Consider the following 11374-nt stretch of genomic DNA (forward strand, 5'->3'; position numbering starts at 1 on the left):
TGATTATTATCCATTTGGACAAGCTGCAGCTTTCCTGTGGTGTCAAGACACAATTTACCGGAACACACTATATTCAAAGAGCATTGACCTGGAAGCCAGTAAAGTGGCTTTGCCTAGGGCCCTGAGATGGGCAAGCTAAACTACAGTGGTAGAGTGGCAGTGCCTGCTATAGCACAGTGGAGGTCTTACAATGCTCTATCTTCAGGATCTTTCACTACTTCATCTACGACGTATGTCACTAATGTCATCTGTAAACATAGAGTCAACTAAAAACACAAGTAGCAGTAGCGAAAGTGGTACTGAGTTAAAACTACAGATTCGTCTAGTCCGGCATGTTTTCTCCAGAAGCAGCTGGTGGCAGGTAGGCAAGACTGAAAAACAGCATTCTCCATCCTCTGGTTATCCTAAGTATTTCCAAGTTGCAGGTTTCTCAGAGCTGATTACACATGGGTAAATTTGTTGTGATCTGCAGCTTCCATGATAGCACCTTATATCTGTTAGTAGATAGTCCTTGAAGAGAATCCTGTAGGTATTCAAGACACCTGTCTACCATTATATATGGAGGGAAATACAGGGAAGGAGCACAAGAATTCCATCCCTCACCTTGTTTACCAATACCAGACAGGACTTAATCCTGAAACCAAGAAAGCTTGCATTTAGCAAGACCTGAGGGACAGGCTTTTGGGTAAGAGATTGGGCACAAAGTATCTCATGAATAAAAAAAAAAATGCAGCCTTAGTCCATGCTTAGCACTAAGATTCCTTCCCATCTGCTCGAGTTATCCCTTGTGTAGAATTTCTTCTTTTTTCCCCCTGCTCGTTAGAGGTGAGGATTCAGGATTTGTAGTTATCCCAAATTTCAAGTGGCTTTAAAGTTCCAAATTACTTGTCTCCATCTCTACTTATGTATACTTATTTGAAAGTTAGATTTTAGAGCTAGGCTCTTGATGGCTAAGATTTCATTACTATGCCTTGCATAATTGTAGGGTTGTGGTTTGGGTTTTTTTTCCCCGTTTCTGGGGAAAATTAGTTTGAATATATGGTTACATAAATGCCATAAATTACTCTTGCTGGGACTACCCTTTGTAGAAGGGCGCTGTTATCTTTACTGCTGTTGACTTACAGTCTGATTCATTACCAGCTTTCTATAGAAGGTCTCTGTAACATGTTATTCAATTAGATAATACTGTAGATTTCATCAGATCAGTCCAGAGTAGTAATGCTCTGCTTTGTTTGGACAGGTTTAGGACAGTAGCTCTTCCCCATACTGTCTGATCTTGATCTTGCTGGGCTTAAATTGTTGCATAGATTTTCCGTGATTACTGTCTCTTAAGAACAGAGTCCCTTTTAAACTTGGATTAGTTCTTTGTCTCAGTAGCTTTCTATTAGGCTTTCTGTTTCTAATGTGTTATAAAAGCTGTACTACCCGTAGGACCATTTGTTAAAGGGAAGCTGAATTCTGTGGGCTTGAGTGCCCATTCTGCTAGAACCAGCTTGTTCTGTGGTCCTCTGAGCCTGTCTCCAGACAGCAGCAAGGCTGAAAGCGTATCCTCAGTGTACACACAGCCAAACACCAGCAGAGAAACACAGATAGGAGTACCTTTCCAGGCATCACATACTCATAAGCAATAGCCACATAGGCAAGAACAATACAAATGGCCTGTTCACACAAGACCAGCCCTTTTTATCCCCCCTGTCCCCACTTGCCATTTTCCCATTCTTGCTTGATATACCTTGAGCCCTCCCTTTCTCCACCTTTGACCCTTCCCCAGACAGTCCATGATAAGTTTTACATAGTCCTACAATGCTTCTCAAGTATAATCATCATTGTCATCTCCTCCTCCTCCTTCTTCTTCCTCTGTGTATCTGGGTGTTTATTACCTTACTTCATGTCCTAGTCTTTCATGCTGAAACATGCCCTTAACCAGATAGTGTCACAAACCAGATAGCATCCCACTCTACATACCTGTGCCACATTAAACAAGTTGCTTTTTAAAATTTTTTATATGCATCGCTGTGTTTTTTATTTAGCTTGCTGTAGTTCCTTCCCGTTGCTGTCTTCCATATTTCAATATAATTTGCTCCTTTCCATTTGCTTTTAACAAGATATGGTGGTCAGCTCTGCAGTAATCTCCAGTAAAACTACAGTGCACAAAAATCAGTATTATGTAGAGCAGGTTTTACTTCATGTCTTGCAAGTTTGCACCTAGAGCTATGTCCCAATATGACATTAACTTCCCCTCCACACTCCCAGTAGCATGTCTTTGATTCACTGTTGCTACACAATGCATTTAGCTGCAAGCTTCTTTCTTGCAAACCTTCTACCTAGCCAGTTGTATTCTATTCTGTATTTGTGCAGCCTTGAAGATCTTTGCATTGTCCCTATAAAATTGAACTGGTTTTTTTTGTTCCTATTTATAGTAAAATCTCCAAACTAGATAAATTTCCTAAGTTAATGAAGACATAAGAGCATCCTCCCAGCACACCTAAAAACCAAGGGAAGATACAAAGTTCTGAAAAATATTCTTTGGTTGTCTTACTCAGTCTTTATTCCAATAGCAACATCTTACCAGAGATGGTTGTGTGCTAGCTCTGTGGATACCTTGAGTAGCTATCATAAATCAGACTCACTTGCATGAACACCTTTTCCAGACCTTCATCTAGTAGAGCATTTGGAATTAGGCCCTACTCCCTTGCTTCTCATCAGCAGGTTCGTCATATAAGAAGCGAAGCAGCTAGACAGATTTTCTAGTTCTGAAACTCTTCTGAATATGCTTGCTGTTAAGACTTCTGGGCCACCTTCCATCACAGCAATCATCTCTATCCTCCTGTCCATACCCTAACTGGAAATGAGGCCTCTAACATGGACCCTTTGGGGAAATCTCAATTGCAGATAAATGGGTGTAGATTCCCCCCCCTGCAAGGTATATGCAATGGCTGGGTATGTTATGGGAGGCTTTCAGGCTGGCATTTTTATGAGATCTGTATGTTACTATGTGCTTTTATCTGAGAAAAATTATGCTAATGACCTGCTTCAATTCTTACAAGGATGCTGATGATGTTTATGAGAATGTGTTTACTTTTATCTCAAGTGGTAACTATTGCCTATGTCCTAATCATGGCTCAGTTGTGTTAGGTAACATATAAGCACAAAGTAGTAAACCTGGCCCAAGAAAACTACAGTCTAAGTGGGGAGAAAAAAAATACATTAAAACAAGATTTTTTCAAAAAATTATTTTATAGGAGAGGACCTGTGAAATATATTGTTTTGAGTCTGTGTACGTCTACACTTTACACTCTTGAACCCTTCAACCTGAACTAAGAAAAGACTGTTCCTGTGGTACCATGTGACATGCCAAGGTCCCTTTTCCATCTGTACCAGCAAGTCAACAGTTGCAAAGGATGGAGAATGAGGCCAAGGTCTAGCATGACACTGTCTCCAGAAAAAGGAATTCAGCCCTCTTCCCACTGAGGCTGCTTTTCTTCCTCTGTGCTGGCACATCTTGGTGGCCATCCATTGATCCAGTCTACGGAAAACTTGTTTGGGTTACATGAAGTGTGTTAGGTTTTTTTACCAGTTAAACTATATTTTTAAAAACTTTAATCATGTAAACAAAATAGCTTTTTTTTTTTTTTAGGCAGAGCCAAGTAAAGAAAGCCAAGAGGCTTAAGATCTTGCTGATATCACTGTTTCATATTACATCAGCTGACAAGCAGGGCTCAGGCTGTGCATCGCTTCCAGGCTACTACTGTAACAGCCACCTACTGACTTATGTGTCCAGGTCTTCCTTCATACACACACACAGAGACACAAACACACTCCCCCACACAACCCTGGCAGTTAGTCAAATGGAGCCAAAGCCTTAGGGTTGGTGCTCCATGAACTCACTCACATGCATGAGGCAACAGGCTGGAGAAGCAAGCACTGCAGAGCTCAGCAGTGGCAGAAAGGACTGGTCCTCACTGCCGCAGACAGCAGCATCAGATCGGGCAGCCTTTACTGACTTGTCCTGGTTTTGGCTGGGATAGAGTTAATTTTCTTCCTAGTAGCTGATATAGTGCTGTGTTTTGGATTCAGTATGAGAATAATGTCGATAACACACTGATGTTTTAGTTGTTGCTAAGCAGTGCTTACACTAGTCAAGGACTTTTCAGCTTCTCATGCCCTGCCAGCAAGAAGCTGGGAAGGGGGCACAGCCAGGACAGCTGACCCAAACTGGCCAAAGGGATATTCCATACGATGTGACATCATGCTCAGTATATAAACTGGGGGGAGGTAGCCAGGGGGCAGTGAGCACTGCTCAGGAACTGGCTGGGCATCGGTCTGCGGGTGGTAAGCAATTGCATTGTGCATCACTTATTTTGTATATTCTTTTATCATTATTGTTATTATTTTCCCTTCCTTTTCTGTCCTATTAAACTGTCTTTATCTCAACGCATGAATTTTACTTTTTTTTTTCCCCCTGATTCTCTCCCCCATCCCACTGGGGAGGGGGAGTAAGCAAACAGCTGTGTGGTGTTTAGCTGCCTGCTGGATTAAACCACACTGACAGAGACCCAGGCACAAAGTGCGCAGGCACCACAACACATAGGTACATTTTGTGCCTAATCAACCCCTTGTATGGATGGAATTAGAGTCTCTCTGCAGTTAGCATTGATACTTGTCTTAAAGGTTGTAACACCGAACAACACATTATAGCTTTTTTTCTTATTCCTGAATTTACCTCCTTCTTGTATGCCATTAAGCAGGATGCTGTGTCAGTGATGAATGTGATAACTAAACCACTGTATCCTACACGTATCATCTCACCTGTTTGTCCCCAGTTCCTTTCCCCACTACTACAGCTTCTCTGGAGCAGAAACCTCTACTCCCCTCCCACCCCGCCAAGAGTGAATCTGCTACTTCCAAAATAAGGAGTGCCTTTCAAACTACATAAAGATGGAGCTGATAGTTGCTGGTTTAGGTTCTCTTCCTCCCCTTTCAGCATAGATGCCAGTTTTCTACCAAATTTACATGAGTAGCATGTGCTCATCTTGATATTCCTGCAGTTGGCATTGATTTAGGTGATCATTAATTTCTGCACACAAAAGCAGGAAAATCAGTAGTATGTTTGCTAGATTATAGGGTGACTAATAATAAGAACCAAAGTGTTAATGTAGAAATTGCAGACTTCACACAGGGCAAACCACATTAACTAAAGCTTCTAAAATGTAAAGTAAACTTTATTATCCTTGAACCACAAAATAGATTTCTTTGGTTGTACAAATTTCACTAGTTACAGTCTTGATGCGCTAATTTTCCCTCAGAGTCTCTCAGGAGAGAATGGGAGAGAACCCAGAGCCTGGCACCAGGTACCGCAAAGGGAAAGAAAAAAAGAATCACAAGTTAGTCACCAAAACCAATCCAGGATAGTTTCCAAAATTGCTCTTGTTAAAAAGCAAATGCTAAAATTAGATTTAAAAAGGAAAAGCTCAAATTGCTGATGATGGAAGCAGCCATAGCTGCAGTTTGATATTATCAGAGTTCCCCCTTCAAAGCTCTGTAAAATTAAAACATACGAAGTCAGTTAAAATGATCCACTGAATTTTGGCATGAAGGGAGATTCTTGACTAAAAGAAACTGCATCCAGTTCTTTCATTCAGCAAATATACAAGCAGAAGTGCCTGTCACTCCCAAGCCACTTCGAGTCACTGAAAGGCTTAAGGTCCAACTCTGGTCTTACTGCTGGAGGGGTTCAGCAGAGAGCACCAATGTATCAGGGTACAGATCAGATTACTGCCAAGCTCAGATGCCTTTCTCCCTATTAGAGGCATTTTAAAAAAAAAAAAAAAAAAAAAAAAAAAAAAGGGACGTTTTACTTCAGCAGTGGACAGCAGAGGCTGATTTCAGAGCTATAAGCAGCATCTGTCTCCTCCACAGCTGCAGAGCTCACTTGATACAGAATCTGTTCACAGCCCTTGTTCCACTCATGGAAACCAGGAATCACACCCCTGCTCCTTTTTCATTTTTTTCCTCTTGCATGGGCAAGCATGTATTTTCCCTGTTCTACATGGAAAGGGGCCTGAAGCCAACAAGTTGGCAAAAAGTAGAATTGTGTAGTTATTGCAAGGCATAGGCCAGACCCATCCTACTTCATTGTGCTCCCTGCCTGGCAGGTGCTCCTTGAGAGCCCCACACTGGGCACCCCCATAACATCACATTTCATTTCACAGCTGCAGGCAACATAGTGGACTGACCCACTAGTATCCTCCTACCTGTAAGACCCCATTACTCCTAACCTGACCCCAGCAACGCCACTTCCTACCCTTCCCCATTTCCTGAATCCTAACCCCCTATCTTATCTGCTGTTTACACCTCCTATCTCTGCCACCGTATGCTAATCCCCAACTATTCTGCTCTCTATTGCTGTCACACATGCACACTGCTATACTCTTGCTACAGCTGTTTGGCTCCTTTCTCATTTCTGACCCAGTTCACCAATTCAGTCATGGTGCTGACAGAAGACAGATACCTGGCCTCCTCTGACACTCAGTACAGCGTGCTTGTAGAGTGGTTCACACTGCATGCACGAGATACACACAATTATGTGTACATCTAGGTAGGTACCTGTCTCCCAGAATAGCACAAAACACTGGCAGGAGCAGTTTCCTACACAGGATAGATTGCTGCGCTCACAGAGGCAAGTGGCACAGAGCTGGCACAGGCTCCTGCTTATTCAGTTGTCTTTGCTTGAGCACATAGGTGTCAGTGTCAGAGGGAGGCACTTCACTGAAATTCCTTTATTTTTCTTTTCTTTTTTTTTTCTTTTTTTCTTTTTTTGCCTCCAAGCTACCCATTTCCACATACTCCCAAAAGAAAGTGAGGTGACACGGTGCGGGAGGTGGAAGGAGATGCTTTTTGGCAAAAGACTGGAAATTAAATAGGAGCAAAGGCAGGCTGGACCTTCCTTCTAATTCATACCAGAGTAGAAGCTCCCATATTAACCACTAAAAAATCCAAGTTTTTTTTCTTTTTCTTTTTTTGCCTCCAAGCTACCCATTTCCACATACTCCCAAAAGAAAGTGAGGTGACACGGTGCGGGAGGTGGAAGGAGATGCTTTTTGGCAAAAGACTGGAAATTAAATAGGAGCAAAGGCAGGCTGGACCTTCCTTCTAATTCATACCAGAGTAGAAGCTCCCATATTAACCACTAAAAAATCCAAGTTGAGGAAATAACAGCTGGAGCCCAACGCAGTCTCACACTCATATGTTCTCCCTGTCCTACCCTTCCCCCACACACAATATTTACAGGCTAACAAGCTGCAGCTGCCCACTGTCCTACCCACACCTCCTCTCAATTTGCCATCAATAAGTCTAGTGTTGTCCCATTTTGTTTAGGACATGCCCCAGTGCATTATTGGGTGAGAAAAGAGGGCGGTTCACAGCCTTAAAGGAAGTTAGTTGACCACAATGCTCCCTGGGGTGCTCAGTTCCCATCCAGAGTCCAGGAGGCAGCAGTGTGGGCAGTCCAGTGCTGTCCCTGGAGCACAGGAAGCTCAAAAGCCCTGTGCTGGGCTATTCCATCGCCCAGGTGCATCAGATCTTCTACGTAGGGACAGCAGCCTCCAAACTGCGCCGGCTGTGTCGGAGTTTGCGTTTGCTGCTGTACAAGGCCATTTCTTCAAGTGCTGATGAAGTAGGTGTTGATGAATCACGTGTTACTAACATTTCCTCTTCCTCTGGCTGCCCATCCTGCTCCTGGGGAACTGTGTAGACAAGAAAAGTTAGTTTTAAGAGAAAGTGCAAGATTAAGTGTATAGCTGATACAGTTAACATAGACATAAGGGTATACCCAGGTGCTGAATTTGAGACAGCACTGAAGTCTTAGTGATTTACAGTAATCCCGTGCCCAGAACTTTTAGGTGATCTGTAGCTCATGTACTGGCTACTGTGGATTCTGGGAAGGAAGTCACATGCGTGAGAAGACACCTGCCCCTAACACCTGTGATTCACTGAAAATTATTGGAAGTGCCAAGCCTTACGAAAAATCAAGTATACTGAAAAGACTCAGGTGTATGCTAGTGCTCCAAGCATTTCACTAGTTTCAATAGCGTAGCATGCACTAAAGAGCAGTGTGACCGCCAGTATGGTATGCTGTAGCTAATGAGAGAGGTGAGCATTTTGGCCTTGCTTAATATTGAAGTTACATGACTAAGTCCTTTCTGTAAATTTAGACTGTGACTTGGGTCCCTCACCAAAGGAACTCACCAGGAATGATACTCCGGTAGAGCAGACTCTCAGTTAACTTGCTCTCAAGCCTTTTAGGATGTGTTCTGCATCTAAAGTACGCTGCTGTTACAGTAGCTCCTTACCCTCCTGAAAGGAGCTGGTAGAGCTTATCTGATGTGCTTTGACATACACCTAGAACATCTGCCCTTTGCGATAATTTGGCTTGAACAACTACTGTGAGATACTTGTGTAAAAAGTTCCACAAAACCACAGATTTTTCCCTTCAAGTGCAAACTGGCTCCTGGAAAGCCTCTCTAAAGCCTTTGAATGTAGCAGAGAACCTCAAATACAGAAATCTATGAAGATATATCAGATCAAAGGTGCACAGTCTGCTAAGCTGTACCCAGTGGCCTGCCCTCTGCTCCAGAGCCAGACTCCAAGATGCAGTATCTGCCTTGTTACAGTACCCGAGTATGAGTAGCTGTTATAATTCAGAATCCTTCCTGAACTATTAACCGTAGCATTAACCTGTTGTTTGAAAAGGCCTCAGAACCAAATGAATGTAGGCAACAAATCTGACATCTTGAAAGGATACTGGGATTGGTGAGCAGATGACTGACTTCCAAACAAGGCACACAGGTATAAAAGAAAGGCATGGGCACATGCAGATAAAAATCCAGATGAGGGGGTGGGAGAGGAAATCAATGTGGCTTAGAGGGAAGTCATTCCTTTTAGACCCTCTTAGAATAGAATTTGCCAAAGGAGCCATCAAACATGCAAGTTAAGTGATCTCAACACAGCATACTGAACTTTTAAAAAACTTTTGATTGTTCCTCAGCTAAAGCTCTTAACAAAAACAAGCTGCCATGGGATAAGAAGGCACGTACTTTAGGGGGTAAGTAAGTAGTTAAAACACAGAAAAAGTGCAGGAAGATAATACCTGCTATCACAACATAGAGCAGCTATCTGTATTAGGGTCAATATTTGGTAACTAATGAGGAGTAGAAGTGATGAAGACTGTATTGAGAGAAACTGCTGATGATACCAAGCTGTGTATCAGGGTAGTCAAGTGAAACTCAACTACAAAAAAGGTATTAGGATTTTACAGAGTTGACTGGGCAATGATGTGAAAGGTGAAATTTACTGCAAATGTGAATAGATTCAAGAAAGAAATAAACAGCTCTAAAATTAAAGGCCTCTGGCTTAGAAAGTGCTAAAACACAGATTGTTGTAGCCTGGAGTAGTAATCTGGAAGGAATCACTTTATGCTTTTCTTCTTTTATGCTCTTTTCTTGGCATTCACCAGTGGCTTGCATCAGACACAATATCGGACTAGCCAGAACCTTGTGCTGACTTAGTAAGTTTATTTTTATGCTATCGGATGATGTTTAAACTCAATAAAAGTAATATAATCCTGATCGCATATAAAATGCAAAATCCTTAAAATGAGATTATGATTCTCTAGTCATTAGGGGGAGCTTTCTGAAAACACTGGCACACTTCTCAGCCATACCATTTCATTTTTGAGGATTAGACATCAGAAAAAATGGGAGAACATACAGAACACCTTCTGCCACTGCATAAACCCATCATATACCTACATTTGCAATACTGCATGCAGCCCTGTTCTCCTCCTCTACCTTAAAAATGGCACAGATGAAATAAAAGAGGTCCAGAGGGGTGTGGGAATGATTCCCACAAAGAAGAGCTAGGATTCTTCAGCCTGGAAGAAAGATAACTGATATGATACTGGCCTACATGAGTGGTACGGAAAGAGTGAATAATGCATAGTTATTCACTGCATCCCAGAAGACCCAAGGAAATTATAAAGAAGCAGAATTAAAGTAAACAAAATGCCTAATTATGGAACTCAATGCCACAAAGCGTCATGAAAGATTAAAAAAAAACCACCTAGACGATTTTATAGAGGATCATTCCATTGATGATCTAGATACAATACCTGGCTCAAGACATCCCTACTTAATAGATGATTACAGAAAATTGAGAATATGCATCTACGCAAGCTCATTTTCTCTGTTTCTTTCCCTAAGAACTTACTTCCAGCCAAACAGGGTACTGGCATATTTTGAACCAGTACAAGCCTCCCTTACATGCTTCCTATCCTATGAGAGAAATCAGAAAATACTGGAGGAGAGCACAGGCATTGCAACTAGCATGAATCTAGATTCTCGTTTTGTGAAATTTTGGCATTTTGGTGGGAAAGAATCTGTAAAATGGAAGTCTGGAGAACAAAAGGGTGGATGCAAGTCTTTGGAGTAGGGATGTGGCTAAAAAGGCTGGATGGGGATAAATTAACAATACAAGAAGGTGGAGAGATCATCTTTCATTCCTATGTGTGTATGAGCTGCTGAGCTGAGTCCTAGACAAAACTAATAATACAGTAGTGATTAGTCCAGTGTAGGATAAAAAGATACCTTTCCTGTATAAGTTGCTGTAGACATTAGACATCCCAAGCAGACAAAGACCATGAGGGCAAAAGTAGTTTCTTACATACCATAAGTAGGTATCCAGTAATAAGTGCAATACAAAGTTATCAAGGGTGTATTTCTGAAACCTGATGGTTGTAGGATTGGAAAGCAAAAGACTCTGGCTCTAAGTGAACTGGGAAAGTTACATCATAAAGCAAACACATAGCATGGTTCCACCCTAAAAATGCTATTATGTAGTTCAATAACTTCATGGCCTCTTTAACACCTTGGAATAAATGTTTTTAAACACATTTAAAAGACGATGACCATGAAGTCAGACCTGAGAATGGAAAGAACTATTTCTTAGAGCCCATCTGCAATGGACAAGAAAATGGTGTGCTTTGAAAGATGTTCAGAAGAGAGATATGATAATGCTTTCCTACAGTCAGCAGTAAGATATCCTTGGAGTTTCTGTTGTAATAAAGTTTAGGAATCGCTTATGAGTTTACCATATGATCAAAAAGCCATAATTCCATGATCAAGGATAATTCTGATTAAAATCCCAGTGTGTGTGGAGGTGTACAGAGAAAAGGTGTCACTAAATGTAGCAATTAGATCTCTCTAAAGCTGTATTAATACACACAGAAGTGAAAGGCCTGATAGGATATGTCAAATTTGTGCCTGAAATGCTGGGAGTTGCAAATGAAGCTGGGGGGGGAAGGGGGGGGGGGGGCAGA

General features: G+C 41.9%; 1 protein-coding gene across 5 annotated transcripts in view; it reads right to left on the reverse strand.

Moving 5' to 3' along the window:
- Positions 1–7006: 7006 nt before the first annotated feature.
- Positions 7007–11374, reverse strand: part of SCRIB (scribbled planar cell polarity protein) — a 98633-nt gene continuing 94265 nt past the window's right edge. For 4 of the 5 annotated variants that reach the window (XM_019470860.1, XM_019470859.1, XM_019470857.1 and 1 more), the window contains one exon: positions 7007–7745. In XM_019470860.1, the coding sequence (XP_019326405.1) occupies positions 7585–7745 (161 nt within the window). In that variant the 3' untranslated portion in view covers positions 7007–7584. The remainder of the gene's footprint in view (positions 7746–11374) is intronic. The other variant, XM_019470858.1, reaches the window with a different exon arrangement.

Source organism: Aptenodytes forsteri, unplaced genomic scaffold (assembly GCF_000699145.1).
Source record: "Aptenodytes forsteri isolate BGI_AS27 unplaced genomic scaffold, ASM69914v1 Scaffold160, whole genome shotgun sequence".
NCBI classification, from domain to species: domain Eukaryota; kingdom Metazoa; phylum Chordata; class Aves; order Sphenisciformes; family Spheniscidae; genus Aptenodytes; species Aptenodytes forsteri.